Source organism: Rhinoderma darwinii, chromosome 3 (genome assembly GCF_050947455.1).
Source record: "Rhinoderma darwinii isolate aRhiDar2 chromosome 3, aRhiDar2.hap1, whole genome shotgun sequence".
Classification (NCBI taxonomy): Eukaryota; Metazoa; Chordata; class Amphibia; order Anura; family Rhinodermatidae; genus Rhinoderma; species Rhinoderma darwinii.
In genome coordinates, this window is record NC_134689.1 from 64,107,779 (window position 1) to 64,124,903 (window position 17,125).

The following is a 17,125-nucleotide window of genomic DNA, read 5'->3' on the forward strand; positions in this document are numbered from 1 at the left end:
CCTTGAGGAAATTATCTAGGGGTATAGTGAGCATTTTGACCCTGCAGGTTTTTTGCAGAAATTATTGGAAGTAGGCCGTGAAAATGAAAATCTACATTCTTTCAAAGAAAATGTAGGTTTAGCTAATTTTTTCTAATTTCCACAAGTACTAAAAGGAGAAAATGCACCACTACTTTTGTAAAGCAATTTCTACCGAGTAAAACAATACCCCGCATGTGGTCATAAACGGCTGTTTGGACACACGGCGGAGCTTAGAAGGTTAAAGAGCGCCATTTGGCTTTTGGAGCTCAAATTTAGCAGGAATGGTTTGCGGAGACCACGTAGCATTTGCAAAGCCCCTAAGGGACCAAAACAGTGAACACCCAAAAAGTGACTCCATTTAGGAAACTACACCCCTTGAAGAATCCATCTAGGGGTGTAGTGAGCATTTTGAAACCACAGGGGTTTCATAGATTTTATTAGAATTGGGCAGTGAAGATAAAAAAAATCCTTTTTTTCCAATAAGACGTAGCTTTAGCTCAAAATTTTTAATTTTCTCAACAAATAAAGGAATAAAAGAACCCCAACATTTGTAAAGAAACTTCTCTGGAGTACGGCAATACCCCATTTGTGGTCATAAACTGCTGTTTGGGCACACGGCAAGGATCAGAAGAGAAGGAGCGCCATTTGGCTTTTGGAGCACAGATTTTGCTGGATTGGTTTCTTGACACCATGTCACTTTTGCAAAGCTCCTAAGATACCAGTACAGTGGAAACTCCCCAAAAGTGACTAAATTCACGAAACTACACCCCTTGAGGAATTCATCTAGGGGTGTAGTGAGCATTTTGACCCCACAGGTGTTTCATAGATTTTATTAGAATTGGGCAGTGAAAATAAAAAAAATCCTTTTTCTTCAATAAGACGTAGTTTTAGCTGAAATAGTTTCATATTCTCAACAAATAAATGAAAAGAAGCACCCCAACACTTGTAAAGCAACTTCTCCTGTGTACGGCAATACCACATATATGGTCATAAACTGCTGTTTGGGCACAGAGTACGGCTCAGAAGGGAAGGAGCGCCATTTGGCTTTTGGAGTACAGATTTTGCTGGATTGGTTTCTGGTCGCTAAGTCGCATTTGCAAAGTCCCTGTGGGACCAAAACAGTGGAAACCCCCCAGAAGTGAACCCATTTTGGAAACTACACCCCTCAAGGTGTAGTGAGCATATTAACCCCACAGGTGATTGGCAGAAATTGGTGTGCACTCGATATTGCAGAGTGAAAATGGTTTTTCAATAGATATGCCAATATATAGCGCCCAGCTTGTGCCACTGGAGACATACACCCCAAAAATTGTTAAAAGGGTTCTCCCGGGTATGGCGATGCCATATATGTGGAAGTAAACTGCTGTTTGGGCACACTGTAGGGTTCAGAAGGGAGGTAGCGCCATTTGGCTATTGGAGCGTGGAGTTTGCTTGGTAGTAGTTTTGTTTGGAGTCTTACTGGTGTTTCTGTTTATAATGTGGGGGTACATGTAAGGCGGGCGGAGTATATAAGGGGCATAGTCAGGTGGTATAGTGGGGTAAAAAAAAACAATAAAATAATTCATAGATGTGTGTTATGCTGTGACACAATCCTTTCTGCACCGGCCGGTGTCGCACTAATAAATGGTCTTTACTTATTCCCCTTTTGGTCCACACTCGGCACCTTTGAAGTTTGGGGAATTTTGCTGGGAAAGTGTTGTCCTGGTATAATACGGGCTGATATGTTTGGGCCCTCCCCTTCCTGGTTCCCTAATTTTAGGGGCCTTGATAATTCGCTACTTGAAACAGAAGAAACGTTCCCCTCGGGCCGGCACAACTGCATATTTTTATTTCCTGGCTTATTATATATATATATAGATATACTTGCAAATAAAGAAGAATATGTAAGAAAATAAACCTAAATTTTTCAGTATGCTCATTTAATTTGCATGCAGCATAACAAATATATTCAATTAGGGAAAAAGAAAAAGTTAAGGGAAAGGGCAAGGGGAGAAAATATAACATAATAAAACAAGTACTTTTGCGGGACCATGGTATATCGTATACAATGACATAAATAAGAAAATAATTGAATAGGAAATTTATATCGAGCTCGTTCCCGGCCCTAAACGGCCAGCGTGCGCACATGTAAAGAATTAAGTAATTATCCCCAGATCACCCTGGACTATAAGTGGGGCGCTGCCTTTCCACTCCTTGCTTGAGCGTTTTTTCTATTCCTATGTTATTCTTGCAAATGGTCCCTTAGTCGTATCCTGTTCCCAGTGCTCCTGTGCCCTGCTACCTGTATCCTGTATGCGGTGCTGTATTTGTTCCTGTGCCCTATCTAGTGTTGGAGTCGTGTTGTGCCGTCTGCTACGCCTGCTGTCTTACACCACGTCTGGTGTCATCTGCCATGCATGGTACCTCCTGCCACGTTTTGCATCACCTGTCGTGAAAGTACCATCTGTGCCTAAGCCGCTGCTACTGTCTGTACTATTAAAAGTACCCTTGTGCTTGGACTTTGTGTAGACTTGGTACACTGTTTGGCCAGCTGCTACTCCGCTACGGCGGTGCGTCCTAGTGGGTCCACTTACCCACAGATTGTGACACTACAGATGCAGGCATACTGTACATTCAAGCCAGCAATTATCATTCATATACCTTATAATCTCCCCTATATTTATAGAAGACTTTTCTTTCCATTTTGAGTTGATTGATCGCCTAGCGGATAACAACATATGTTGGAGGATGGTATGAAAGGAGGTTGGAAATAAATTTTATCCTATTGAGAAAAGTGCAAGTTCAGGCTTTGGAGAAATGTTCGAACCGTATAGTTCAGATAGTAATTGGGAAACTTAAGTCCATAGTGCGTTGGCCTTAGCACATTCCCACCACATACGAAGAAAGGTACCCCTATAATTATCACATATCCAACAATTAGAGAATTAATTTGGGAATGCTTTAGACCGTCTACTTGGTGTATAGTGCCATCTGTATAACAGTTTTCTTGCATTCTCTACATGACTAACGCATCTAGAATGTTTAGCAGTAGCGATGAAAGCGAATTCCCTTTGATCATTTGTACATTTTTGGAATAAGTTGGATTCCCAATGATTTAAATATGGACCAACAGGTCTGACTCTGAGTTAAGCAATATTTTGTAACACTTAGACAATCCTTTGTTTGATCTGTTGGAAAAAGAGAGCCACCTTTCAAGGGGAGAGGGGGAGTGAAGGCCAGTTGGTTGGGGTGGAGGAAAGTTATGTAGAGCATGCCAGATATGAAGGTATTTGTAGAAATCTTTAGCAGATAGTTTGTATGTTGAGATCAGATCTGAGAATTAGACAACAATACCGTTTTCCCATAACTTCATTAAATAGTACCCGCAAAAGGCCAGTGTCAACGTCTACAGTGAAGAGGCGACTCCGGGATGCTGGCCTTCAGGGCAGAGTGGCAAAGAAAAAGCCATATCTGAGACTGGTTAATAAAAGGAAAAGACTAATATGGGCAAAAGCACACAGACATTGGACAGAGGAAGATTGGAAAAAAGTGTTATGGACAGACGAATCGAAGTTTGAGGTGTTTTGATCACACAGAAGAACATTTGTGAGACGCAGAACAACTGAAAAGATGCTGGAAGAGTGCCTGACGCCATCTGTCAAGCATGGTGGAGGTAATGTGATGGTCTGGGGTTGCTTTGGTGCTGGTAAAGGGGGAGATTTGTACAAGGTAAAAGGGATTTTGAATAAGGAAGGCTATCACTCCATTTTGCAATGCCATGCCATACCCTGTGGACAGAATGCTCCATTTACAGCAATTACAGCATTGCAGACCTTTGGCATTCTAGCTGTTAATTTGCTGAGGTAATCAGGAGAAATTCCACCCCATGCTTCTAGAAGCCCCTCCCACAAGTTGGATTGGCTTGATGGGCACTTCATGCATACCATACGGTCAAGTTGCTCCCACAACAGCTCTATGGGGTTGAGATCTGGTGACTGCGCTGGCCACTCCATTACAGATAGAATACCAGCTGCCTGCTTCTTCCCTAAATAGTTCTTGCATAATTTGGAGGTGTGCTTTGGGTCATTGTCCTGTTGTAGGATGAAATTGGCTCCAATCAAGCGCTGAAATTGGCACCAAAGCAACCCCAGACCATTACATTACCTCCACCATGCTTGAAAGATGACGTCAGGCACTCTTCCAGCATCTTTTCAGTTGTTCTGCGTCTCACAAATGTTCTTCTGTGTGATCCATACACCTCAAACTTTGATTCGTCTGTCCATAACACTTTTTTCCAATCTTCCTCTGTCCAATATCTGTGTGCTTTTGCCCATATTAATCTTTTCCTTTTATTAGCCAGTCTCAGATATGGCTTTTTCTTTGCCACTCTGCCCTGAAGGCCAGCATCCCGGAGTCGCCCCTTCACTGTAGACATTGACACTGGCGTTTTGCTGTTACTATTTAATGAAGCTGCCAGTTGGGGACCTGTGAGGCGTCTATTTCTCAATTTAGAGACTCTAATGTACTTGTCTTGTTGCTCAGTTGTGCAGCGGGGCCTCCCACTTCTCTTTCTACTCTGGTTAGAGCCTGTTTGTGCTGTCCTCTGAAGGGAGTAGTACACACCGTTGTAAGAAATCTTCAGTTTATTGGCAATTTCTCGCATGGAATAGCCTTCATTTCTAAGAACAAGAATAGACTGTCGAGTTTCACATGAAAGCTCTCTTTTTCTAGCCATTTGGAGAGTTTAATCGAACCCACAAATGTAATGCTCCAGATTCTCAACTAGCTCAAAGGAAGGTCAGTTTTATATCTCCTCTAAACAGCAAACCTGTTTACAGCGGTGCTAACATAATTGCACAAGGGTTTTCAAGTGTTTTCTAATAATCCATTAGCCTTCTAACACAGTTAGCAAACACAATGTACCATTAGAACACTGGAGTGATGGTTGCTGGAAATGGGCCTCTATACACCTATGTAGATATTGCATTAAAAACCAGATGTTTGCAGCTAGAATAGTCATTTAGCACATTAACAATGTATAGAGTGTATTTCTGATTAATTTAATGTTATCTTCATTGAAAAAAAATGTGCTTTTCTTTCAAAAATAAGGAAATTTCTAAGTGACCCTAAACTTTTGAACGGTAGTGTATATAGCGCCAACATATTACGCAGCACTTTACAATTTAGAGGGAGCATGAAACAGACAATATCAGACATTACATAGAGACAAAGCTAATTTACAATTCAAACAGGAGGAGTGAGGACCCTGCCTGCAAGAGTTTACAATCTATGAGGAAATAAGTGAGACACAAAGTGTAACAGTCTTTGTTCTGTACAATAGTCCAGACATTTTCTTTTTATGCACATGGGGTGGTACACATAAAACTGCATGAGCCGGTTACCAGCCAGTACCCATGTATGATGGACATGAAGTGAAGGAGTGTGAGGGAATCTTATTCTGATGACTAACCTAAAAGGGGGCCATGGAAAGGAGTCAGATTAGGGAATGTTATAGGCCTGTCTAAAAAGATGTGTTTTCAGGGCACATTTAAAACTGTGGATATTGGGAATTAATCTGATTGTCTCGGGTAGCACATTCCAGAGGATGGGTGCAGCAGGAGAAAAATTTGTCTAGTCACCCTTGTCTAGTCCCTCGGGCATGTGCGAATTAGGGGGAGAAGTGGCAATTCGTTATAACACTGGCTATAGGTTGGGAGCATAATAACTGCACCCATAGGATAAACCTGGGTCCAAATCCAAATTTACCTAACAAAGACCACAGATAAGACAACTCAAATGCCTTATCAAAGTCCAAAGAGGCCATTATTCTGAAGCCACTTGACCATACCGTTGATGATATATTAGTGAAGAGCCTTCGAAGATTAACATCCATGGCCTTCCCTTCAATTAAACCAGATTGGTCTGGATGAATAAGATGAGAAATAATTTTTTGCAGACGAATTTCCAACATTTTGGCCAATATTTTAATATCACAATTGAGGAGTGAAATAGGTCAGTATGAACCACAAACTGTAGGATCTTTACAGGGTTTGGGGATCAACACTATAAGAGCCCCTCTCAAAGAACAGGGGAGGGTATTATTCCCATTGAAGGATTAAAAAAGGTTTAGCAAATGAGTTGCATTTAGTTCAACATGCAATTTATACCACTTCATCTAGACCTGGAGAATTCCTGCTTGGAAAGGTACTAATAGCCTCAGTAATTTCCTATATAGTCAGGTCACCTTTCAGCAAATCAACATACTCTCTAACCAGAGTGGGGAATACAATAGTGTCTAAGTGTGTCTCCAGTTTTGATGGATTATTTGAGACCTTAGAGGAGTATAAATCAGAGTAAAATTTAGCAAAGTTGTCATTAATGGTCAGAGGGTCACTAACAGGCATCCCAGTACTAGAGGTGACTTCCAAAATGGGGTTCATGGTGGTGTCCTCTCTAGCCAAGTAAGCCTACAATAGACCATTCCTATCCCCTTGTTCAAAAACCCTCTGTACTTTCTAGTGAGCTCAGTATATAAAGTACCTAGTCCTGAGATATTCCTCCTCCACCACAACCAGTTCAGCTTCTAAAACCATACGTTGTTCAGCCAGGCTCCTCCTATGTGAGGATATTGCCCGTATAATCACCCCCTGGTATATGCATTAAAGGCATCCAATGCTACATTGCTATCAGTTGAACCTGAGTTAATATTTCAAAAATCTGTAATTTCTCTTCACAAAGAGGTTTCAATCTCAGCGCAGGAGAGCCATAGGGGACTCAATCTCCAGATTTTACACCTTGCAACTTCAGGTAATCCCAAGGTGATCATGAGGGGGGAGTGTTCAGAAATTCCCAGAGGAAGGTACTGTGCGTCTAGCAAAAATACCAAAGAAGCATAATTTCCAAATGCTGGTTCCAGCCAGGTGTCCAGTTGGCAGGATCACAATCCCAGAGCTCCAGAGAGACAAATGCGCGAGCTGAACGAGTGGCGGCGGCCGCAAATTTAGGTCAGAGGGTGGACCACAACCCAAAACAATAGGCAAAGGGCCAATATACGCCTCAAAATGTTTAGCGGATGATGCTGTCGCTGGAGATAGCCACCAAACCTCCTAATTTAGTGACTGGATAGCTTTGGATATAGCCCGGTGGACTTCAAGTGCATCCGTTCAGCTCTGCCGCTAGCCACGCCCCTCCACATGGGGCACTATCTACAGCGGGGTTTAAATGTAAGGCACTATCTACAGGGGTCTATGTGTGGGACACTATCTACAGGCAATGCTATATGAGGGGCACTTAATACAGGGGGCTATATGTAGGGCACTATCTACAGGGGGCTATATGTGGGGCACTATTTTCAGGGAGGGCTATATGTGGGGCACTATCTACAGGGCGGCTATATGTATTACACCATCTACAGGGAGCTATATGTGGGGCACAAGCTACATTGGATCTATATGTGGGGCACTATCTACAGGGGGGCTATATGTGGGGCACTATCTACAGGGGGGGCTATATGTGGGACACTATCTACAGGGCTACTATCCACAGGGGATCTATTGGGGCCACTATCTACAGGGGGATCTATGTATGGCACTATCTAGAGGGGGCTCTATGGGGTCACTATCTACAGGGGGATCTATGTGGAGCACTATCTACAGGCTCTCTTTGCGGCTCTATCTACAGGGGGCACTATGTGTGTGTGTGGGGGGCACACAGTGTATGGTGCTATTATAAACAGGGACACAGTGCATAGCGCTATTATAATTAGAGGTGCAGTGTATGGCACTATTATATTTAGGGGCGTAGTGTGTGGCACCATGAGAATTTTATGTTTGTTTATAGGTGCAGAAATGTTTGAAAAGTGAGTAACTGAAGACATCTTAGCGGCAAACTGCAGAAATGGGTTGCGGCCGGGAGAAGTCATCATAGAGGTCTGGACCGGATGGCAAAGAAAAGAGAAAAAGAACAACTAGAATCTGGGAAGACATCAGCTTTGAGTCACTTAATGCAAACATGTATTCTGCCTCTAATCAGTACTTTAGTCACTGTATGATCTGCAGCAAGATGATGGGTAATATTATTTTATTTTTTTTGTGAAACAGCAACTCCCAGCATATCCTTACCATTTTTCTGGCCAAGCTGGGAGCTGTAGTTTTACACCGCACAAACCTATACGGAAGGGGTGGCACTAAATTAAGCTGTATTTGTGCTGGTGTTGTATTCATGTTATGAGCTTGAATCTGGTCCTGTATATATGTACTGAGCTTGGTTCTGGTTTTGTATATATGTACTGAGCTTGGTTCTGTTGCTGTATTTATGTACTGAACTTTTTTCTAGAGCTGTATATATGTATTGAGCTTTGTTCTGGTGCCGTATTTATGTACTGAGCTTGGTTCTAGTACTGTATTTATGTACTGATATTTGTTCTGTTTCTGTATATATGTACTGAGCTTTATTCTGGTGCCTTATATTTCTACTGAGCTTTGTTCTGCTGCTGTATTTATGTACTGAGCTTGGTTCTGCTGCTGTATTTATGTACTGTGACAGACCATGTGGAGAGGTTGTGGATGGGGTCCATATTTCCCCAAGATTTCTGTCTTCTGCTATCTGAAAACAACCTGGGACTAAATTCAGAAGATAATGTGGTTCTCCCTCTGCAATAGGTTTTATCTAAAACCTGGAAAAGGGACTAGTTGTTGGACTGGGGAGAGATGGGTGGGCCCCCACTCCATCCTCACAGTCCTGGTCTTGGGCTGTCTAGCTATTAACCAGGATGCCATAAACTATGACAAGCTGAAAAAGGACATTTTAACCAGACTGGGAGTTACAGTTTCCGTCCGCGCACAGCGTTTGCACAACTGGGCCTACCAAATGGACAAACCTCCACGCTCTCAAATGCACGACCTCATCCACCTTACCAAGAAGTGGTTGCAGCCGGAGATCCTGACAGGTCCACAGATGGTGGAACAGGTGGTAATGGATCAATACTTAAGGTCCCTGTCTGTTACCTTACACAAGTGGGTAAGCCATGGGGATCCCAAAAATGCTGACCAGCTAGTAGAGATGGTGGAGAGGTACACAGCAGCTGAGGAGCTGATGAATCTGCCACAACAAACTCTAACCCCACAGCGGAGAACTACAGGATTACCTGGTAAGACTGTTCTAAGGGAAAAGGGGGCTGGCAGATCTGATAGAATTGTGCCTACTTCTGGAGAGACTGAAGGGTCTAGAGACTGACAAACTGTGCCAGGGAGGTCTGTGGCTTATAAGCGACTCAGTAAAGACTTAATAAGATGCTTTAGATGTCATATGCCAGGTCATGTGATTGCTAATTGCCCAATGACTGATGAACCTATGCAATGTGATGCTGCATATATAAACCGTCATTTGTCTTTGTATGCTCGGCCAGCATGTACTGCATTGCCTAATGTATCTAGTGAGAAACAAATGTGCACTATTTCTGTGGAAGGTAAAGATGTAAATGCATTATTAGATTCAGGCAGTTTAGTGACTCCTGGTCAGACACACTACACCCCCTTGAGGAAGCGGACATTCGCGAAACGCGCGTCGGGGCGCACACAGTGACGATTGGGATTTAGCCTAGGACACCTATGGGTAAGATCATCATAGTTATCTTTACATTCAGGGCCTGGTTTAGACCCGTTACCCACATCACCTCATGCTTGTTTTCAGGAATACTTACTCCTTTCAAACAGTGTCAAAGTAGGAGATGAGATGTTACTATGTTACTATGTAAACCTATACTTTATAAGGGTTCTTTACACTTATCTTGGCTTTCCTGTTCTGTCTCTATGTCATTTTATTGGAGTTTCTCCTAATTGATATATCCTTTTAAATGTTTGTCATTTTGCATATTTGAATAAAGTTTTGTATTGATACTTTTTGATAATACTGGCTACAGACTCTGTTCTTCTTTTGTCTATAAGTTTAGTGACTTTGGTAAAGTCTGATTTAGTAAACCCCAGAAAATGGCAGGATGAGACCATCAATGTAATTTGCATACATGGGGATGCCCGTGATTACCACACTGCTATGGTGGACATAAACACCCAATTTGGTGCAGTAAAGTTCACGGTGGGTTTAGTACCATTGTTAATGCATGATGTCATTGTGGGGCGAGATTTCACACATTTCTGGAAGTTGTGGGAAAATAGAATTACTATTACACTGCCTTTATATGAGGACAAAAATGTTAGGGGTAACTCTAGTACAGAAGTATATATGCCTGTGGGAGCGGCTGCGGTAGACGCACAAACTTTTCCATTTTCTGTCATGGCTGGAGACTCTGAGGAAGCTGACCATAGTGATACTGTCCCTACAGAGAGTCAGAGAAATACAGAGAGAGAAGACCCCCTGACTGACAATATGCCTGATCTTGAAGTGAGAAAAGATCTGTTTGGTGCTGAGCAGTTAAAAGATCCTACCCTAATGAGAGCCAGGGAAAATGTGAAGGTTATTGATGAGGAACTGGTGGAGCCAGATACTAGACTTTCTTTTCCCTACATGGCTATAAAAAGAGACCTGTTGTGTCAGGTGGTAAAAAAGGGAGAAGATCTTTTGGAACAATTAGTGGTCCCTAAAGCATTTAGAACAACGGTGTTAGATCTTGCTCATGGCCACATTATGGGGGGGACATTTGGGAGTTGAAAAAACCACTGAGAGAATCCTACAAAGATTTTTTTGGCCTGGGGTTCACAAAGATGTGAAAAATTATTGTGATTCCTGCCCTGAGTGTCAGATTTCGGCTCCCAGACCACACTATCGTAGTCCCTTGGTACCTCTATCAATTATTGAGGTGCCATTTCAGCGAATTGCAATGGACCTGGTAGGGCCGATTATAAAATCCTCACGAGGCCACCAGCATATTTTAGTTATTATGGATTATGCTACTCGTTATCCTGAAGCTATACCCTTGCGTAATACGTCATCCAAGACCATCACTAAAGAGTTGGTGCAGGTGTTCAGTCGAGTGGGAATACGAAAGGAGATTCTTACAGACCAGGGTACCCCTTTTATGTCACGAGTCATTAAGGAGTTGTGTAAATTGTTTAAGGTCACACAACTGTGTACATTGGTCTACCACCCACAGACTGATGGATTAGTAGAAAGATTTAATAAAACGCTAAAGGCGGTGTTAAAGAAAGTTGTGGATAAAGATGGGAAAAACTGGGATTTTCTTCTACCTTATCTCATGTTCGTCCACAGGGTATTCGCCATTTGAATTGCTATATGGTCGTCATCCCAGGGGCCTTATAGATATAGCAAAATAATCCTGGGAAGGAGAAGCTACACCCTATAGAAGTGTCATTGAACACATTTCAGAAATGCAAGATCGAATCTCAGCAGTAATGCGCATTGTTAAAGAACATATTGCCCAGGCTCAGGTGGCACAACAAAGGGTGTATAACCGCAGTGCCAGAGTACATTGTTTTGCACCAGGTGACAGGGTACTTGTTCTTATACCAACCATTGAAAGTAAATTTCTGGCTAAGTGGCAAGGCCCCTTTGAGGTAAAGAAAAAATTAAACGAGGTGAATTACAAAATTCGTCAGCCAGGGAAAAGGAAGCCTGAGCTAGTGTATCATATAAATCTAATAAAACCATGAAAAGACAGACACTCTCTTGCTGCAGGAACTTTGTCTGAACCTGAGCATGTAGGCTCAAAGAAGCCATTGCTGAAAGAGGTAACCGTACCGGACACCCTGGCAAATACCCAAAAGGTAGGGGTGCAAAGTTTCCTAAGTAGAAATAAGGATTTTTTTTTGGAGATCCCAGGTCGCACCAGTCTAATTAAACATGACATCATTACTGAACCAGGTAAAAAGGTTAAGTTGAGACCTTACAGAATACCAGAGGTAAGGAAAGTGGTTATTACAGAGGAGGTAAGTTAAATGTTGGACCTTGGAGTAATTGAGGAATCCCATAGTCAATGGTCTAGCCCAATATTCCTCATTCCAAAACCATATGGCAGTTGGAGGTTTTGCAATGACTTCCGTAAACTCAATTCTATTTCTAAATTTGATGCTTACCCGATGCCGCGGGTTGACGAGCTCATTGATAGACTAGGAAGTGCACAATATATATAACAACCCTAGACTTAACTAAAGGGTACTGGCAAATACCTTTCTGAAGATGCTAAGGAAAAAACAGCTTTTGCCACGCCTGATGGGTTGTTTCATTATGTTGTCCTGCCCTTTGGTTTACATGGGGCACCAGCAACTTTTCAGAGAATTATGGATACAATTTTAAGACCCCACATGCGGTATGCAGCAGCATACCTTGATGACATCATCATCCAAAGTCCAGATTGGGAATCCCATTTACCTAGAGTACAGGCAGTTGTTGATTCCCTTGCCGAGGTGGGATTTACTGCCAATCCCAAAAAATTTACAATTGGATTGGAGGAAGCCAAGTATCTGGGGTATACAATTGGCCGTGGTTTGGTGAAGCCCCAAGTAAATAAGATTGAAGCCATCCAAGGCTGACCTCACCCTGTAAAGAAGAAGCAAGATCGTGCTTTCCTGGGGATCACAGGCTACTATAGAAGATTTATACCAAACTTTGCTTCACTGGCAGTCCCTTACTCTGTAAGGGTCAAGTGGACACCAGAGGCTGAACAATCATTTCAGGCTCTTAAAAACGTTTTGTGTGCTCAGTCGGTATTGATTACCCCAGATTTTAAAAGAGAATTTATTCTACAAACGGATGCATCTGATGTGGGTCTGGGGGCTGTACTGTCACAGGTACGAAATGGGGAAGAACATACCATACTATATCTGAGTAGGAAGCTGAATGACAATGAGAAAATATATGCTATTGTTGAGAAAGAGTGCCTTGCTATTAAATGGGCACTGGAGGCACTCCGCTATTACCTTCTTGGTCGTCACTTTGAATTAGTCACAGATCATGCCCCCCTTAAGTGGATGTGTGAAAACAAAGAGAAATATAGGAGGGTCACAAGATAGTTCTTGGCCTTGCAGGAATATAGATTTACTGTAAAACACAGGCCAGGGACTCAAATGGGAAATGCAGATGCATTGTCCCGAGTTCATTACTGTGTGACCAGATGTGTTTCAGCCACTAGTCTGAAACAGGGGGGGGGGGGAGGAAATGTGACAGACCATGTGGAGAGGTTGTGGTTGGGGTCTATTTTTCCCCAAGATTTCTGTCTTCTTCTATCTGAAAACAGCCAGGGACTAAATTCATAAGAGAATGTGGTTCTCCCTCTGCAATAGGTTTTATCTAAAACCTGGAAAAGGGCCTGGTTGTTGGAGTAGGGAGAGATGAGTGGGCCCATCCTCAAAGTCCTGGTCTTGGGCTGTCTAGCTATTAATCAGGGGTCAGGTGTGATAGCCCTTTAAAAAAGGCTGCAGTTCAGTCACACTCTCTCTCAGCCTTGGGAGAGGAGATTGTGAGAGCAAACCGACTGCATTCATAACAGGTTGTATGGTCTTCATAGTTTATGGTGCCAGGCATTAGGCCTGTACTGTGTTAGTTAGGATACCTGACTGTATAGTTAGTGCCAGACAGGCATAGAGTTTTCTTTTTGTTTGTTTTCTTTTTATTCATGTACAAACCGTAAATAAAACTGGCTGAGGCCAGTAGTACCACATCTTTGCTGTGCGGACTGAAATTTACTGGCGTGTTTGATACCGAGTGCCCGTCTACCCCAGGAGACGACTGTCCCGCTACCTAATTCCCTTACAGTACGGAGCTTGATTCTGGTGAGGTATTTGACACGTTGGGTTCGTGGAACCACTGGGCCGTACCGCCTTAGCGGTATGGCAGCTGTCCAACAGGGCACAGGTTACAGTCTATAGTTCGTATAGGGTACCTGTGGCAGCTCGGACAGTAGCAAGGCAGGCTTGGCTGGGACTAGGCAGCAGGCAGACGTCAGGCGTGGTGTAGCAGGACAGGCGTGGTATACAGCACGACTTCAGCTCAACATGGCACTTGACCAGGATAGCATGGGATATAGATTACAGGATACAGGTACGGGAAACACTGGGAACTGGAAAACACTAGGAGACCATTTGCATAGAAAAACTTAGGGTACGACAACAATGCTCAGGCATGGGAGGAAGGGTCTCATGGGCTAATTAAACATAAAAGTCTGGTGCGCGCGCTGCCCCTTTAAGAGCACCATACGGGACCCGGCCGATGTGAGCGGAAGTGAGCGCTGGCGTCTCCTGAGGAGGAGACTGGTTCCAGCGCTCACAGATCCATGGCTGCGGCCATCAGGAGGTGAGTGAGCCTGACGGCCCGCGGCCATGGGCATGACAGTATTTATGGACTGAGCTTGGTTCTGGTGCTTTATTTAGGTACTGAACTTTGTTCTGGTGCTGTATATATGTACTGAGCTTTGTTCTGGTACTGTATATATGTCAGAGCTGTAATTATATAGGATATATTTACAATAACAATATTTCAGGGCAGATGTAGTTGTTTTCAATTTATTGTATATTTAATGGGAACTTGTCAGGCATTTTTAATCCCTTGAACCACCACAATGCGGTAATACATGACCTGACAATATTCCCAAACATTTCTTTGTATGTTGTTTTCAGATTGCGCAAAATCTATAAAATCAACTTTTGAAACTGCACACACTATATGCTAATTACTCATTGAAGAATCCTGATGCATCTGCAAGAGTTGGAGGAGACTGATAGTGATAGAGTACAGCCAGGGGGATGTCAATCAAAATCTGGGTGGCACCATTTCAATTTTCACCTCAGGCAGCAGAAAAGCTAGAATCAGTCCTGTCTTCCGGTGCCTGTACCATCGGTGTACTACACCATTGTCTGCTGGGTCAGCTGCTACTCACACCTAGACCACCTCAAGAGGTAGCGACCTGGTAGTCTTCCCGCAGCAAAGTCCAGATCTCCATATGGGGGTTAAAGGGTGAATACCTGAGAGCAACTTAGATAGCGCCCTTAGAGTTGGCTCTAAGTCAAACTGGTTGAGTAGCACAGTGGGTTCACAACCTACTAGTCCATAGAAGTCTTAATAAATTCCCCCCATAGACTGCAAAGCACTTGTATGGGATTATTTTTCAGAGTATTTGGCCTAGGCTCCTTAGTTCCAGTAAAGGGAAATTTTAATACTTTAGTCTTCATTTTACATTTAATACTTCAGCATACAAAGACTTTTTGGACAATTGTATGCTTTTGAATTTGTGGTAACAGTTTGGGAAAGACCCTTTTCTGTTTCAGCATGACTGTCCCCAGTTTACAAAGCAATGTCCATTCATGGTTGTGTGAGTTTACTGTGTACAAACTTGACTGGCCAGCACAGAGCCCTGACCTCAACTCCATCTTAAACATTTGGGATGAAGTAGAACTGAGATTGCGAGCCAGGCCTTCTCGTCCAATATCAGTGTCTGACCATACAAAGGCTCTTCTGGATGAATGGGCAAAGACTCCTACAGATACACTTCAAAATCAAGTAGAAAATCTTCAAAGAACAGTGGTAGCTGTTTTAGCTGCAAAGGGGGGACCAACTTCATATTACGGTCTATAGATTTAGAATGGGATGTTATAAAAGCTCTTGTAGGTGTAACGTTTAGGTGTCCCAATGCCTTTGTCCATATAGTCTATTTTTTTTTATCTAGTGCTCTAACATGATATACTATAGGAAACAGTTATCTAAAATTTTATTGACTACAGTATGCATATTAGTTCAGAATCAATTAAAGGTGGTTATTATTTATGTTAGTTTTTCTTTTGTTTAAATGTTTAGTTTTTTATAGTATTGTTATAGTGCAATGCATCAAAAAAATATATGTTCTATCATTTAATGTCTAGGGTACCTGATTGCATAAAGCACAGTTCCATTTGAAAACAGACGAACAAGACGATTCTCCACGGTAACATCATGCAGGAAGGATTTCTTGGAATCTACAATGTAAGTGTCTGGGACCCAAAGCAGCTGCACTAGCCTGGGATCCAACGTAATACTTTTATTGCCTTCAAATGCTAGACGTTCATCCATCCATCTCTGGCGCAAAAATATTGTGGCTGTGTAATCCTGTTAATAGAGATATGGTTTACTGACTACATATAAATCAAAAAGGCAAATATTCCGAAATATTTTAAAGGAAACCTGTCAAAGACTTTATGCTGCCCTCTCTGAGAGTGACATATGCTGATTTCAAAGGTCTGTCATTTATGAGTGAATCTTATGTGATTTTTTTTATTGTATAGAAAAATTACAAACATATACAGGACATATCTTCATTAGCTAATTTCTTACATTATGAGACTTGGGGAGGGGGGGGGGGGCTCACAGTGTTTCAGTCTTCCAAACCTCAGGATCAATAAGGACACATAACCCAATGGGAAATCCTGTCATCCTCCCATAGCCCAGTGCCCCCTCCACTTTTATATAACTCTCATACCATCATTCTTTCCACATAGGGTTTTACAGAATATATATTTTCTGTTATTCATTTATATTGTTTCTGCATTTATATATATATATATATATATATATATATATATATATATATATATATATATATATATATACATATACACATACATACTGGTATATATTTTTTTCTACTTCACACTCCTACCTCTTTCTTCATGTATCTGACCACCAGGCCACATTAACAAATGCCAATGTATTATTGGCACCTTGCCCCCTGTCCTTAACAAAGATACCATCGAGATGGATTGAAATGTTGCTACTGGGGTGAATTAAACACACCACCCTTTTTTCACATCATCGGAGCGCTGCCTCTGTTTTATTTGCAGGATATATATATATATATATATATATATATATATATATATACAGTGGATATAAAAAGTCTACACACTCCTGTTAAAATTCCAGTTCTTGAAATGTTAAAACATCAGTACAGGATGAATTATTTCAGAACTTCAATGTGACCCGTCCTCTGTACAATTCCCTTGAAAAACAAACTGAAATCTTTTAGGGTGAAAAAATAGATAAATAAATAATGTGGTTGCATAAATATGCACACCCTTAACCCCTTGAGGACCAAGCTCATTTTGGCCTTCAGGACCATACCCATTTTTTTAAATCTGACATGTGTCACTTTATGTGGTAATAACTTGGGAATGGTCTTACCTATCAA

At 42.1% G+C, this 17,125-nt stretch overlaps 1 protein-coding gene and 1 long non-coding RNA gene across 6 annotated transcripts in view; one reads left to right on the top strand and one right to left on the bottom strand.

Moving 5' to 3' along the window:
• Positions 1–17,125, bottom strand: part of LOC142748949 (gamma-aminobutyric acid receptor subunit pi-like) — a 628,889-nt gene that overhangs the window by 277,395 nt on the left and 334,369 nt on the right. For all 4 annotated transcript variants that reach the window (XM_075856382.1, XM_075856380.1, XM_075856381.1 and 1 more), the window contains one exon: positions 15,830–16,047. In XM_075856382.1, the coding sequence (XP_075712497.1) occupies positions 15,830–16,047 (218 nt within the window). The remainder of the gene's footprint in view (positions 1–15,829; positions 16,048–17,125) is intronic.
• The window catches only part of LOC142748951 (uncharacterized), a 106,172-nt gene that overhangs the window by 18,656 nt on the left and 70,391 nt on the right, over positions 1–17,125 (top strand). For both annotated transcript variants that reach the window (XR_012882339.1, XR_012882340.1), the window contains exon 2: positions 15,825–15,924. This is a non-coding gene — a long non-coding RNA (uncharacterized LOC142748951). The remainder of the gene's footprint in view (positions 1–15,824; positions 15,925–17,125) is intronic.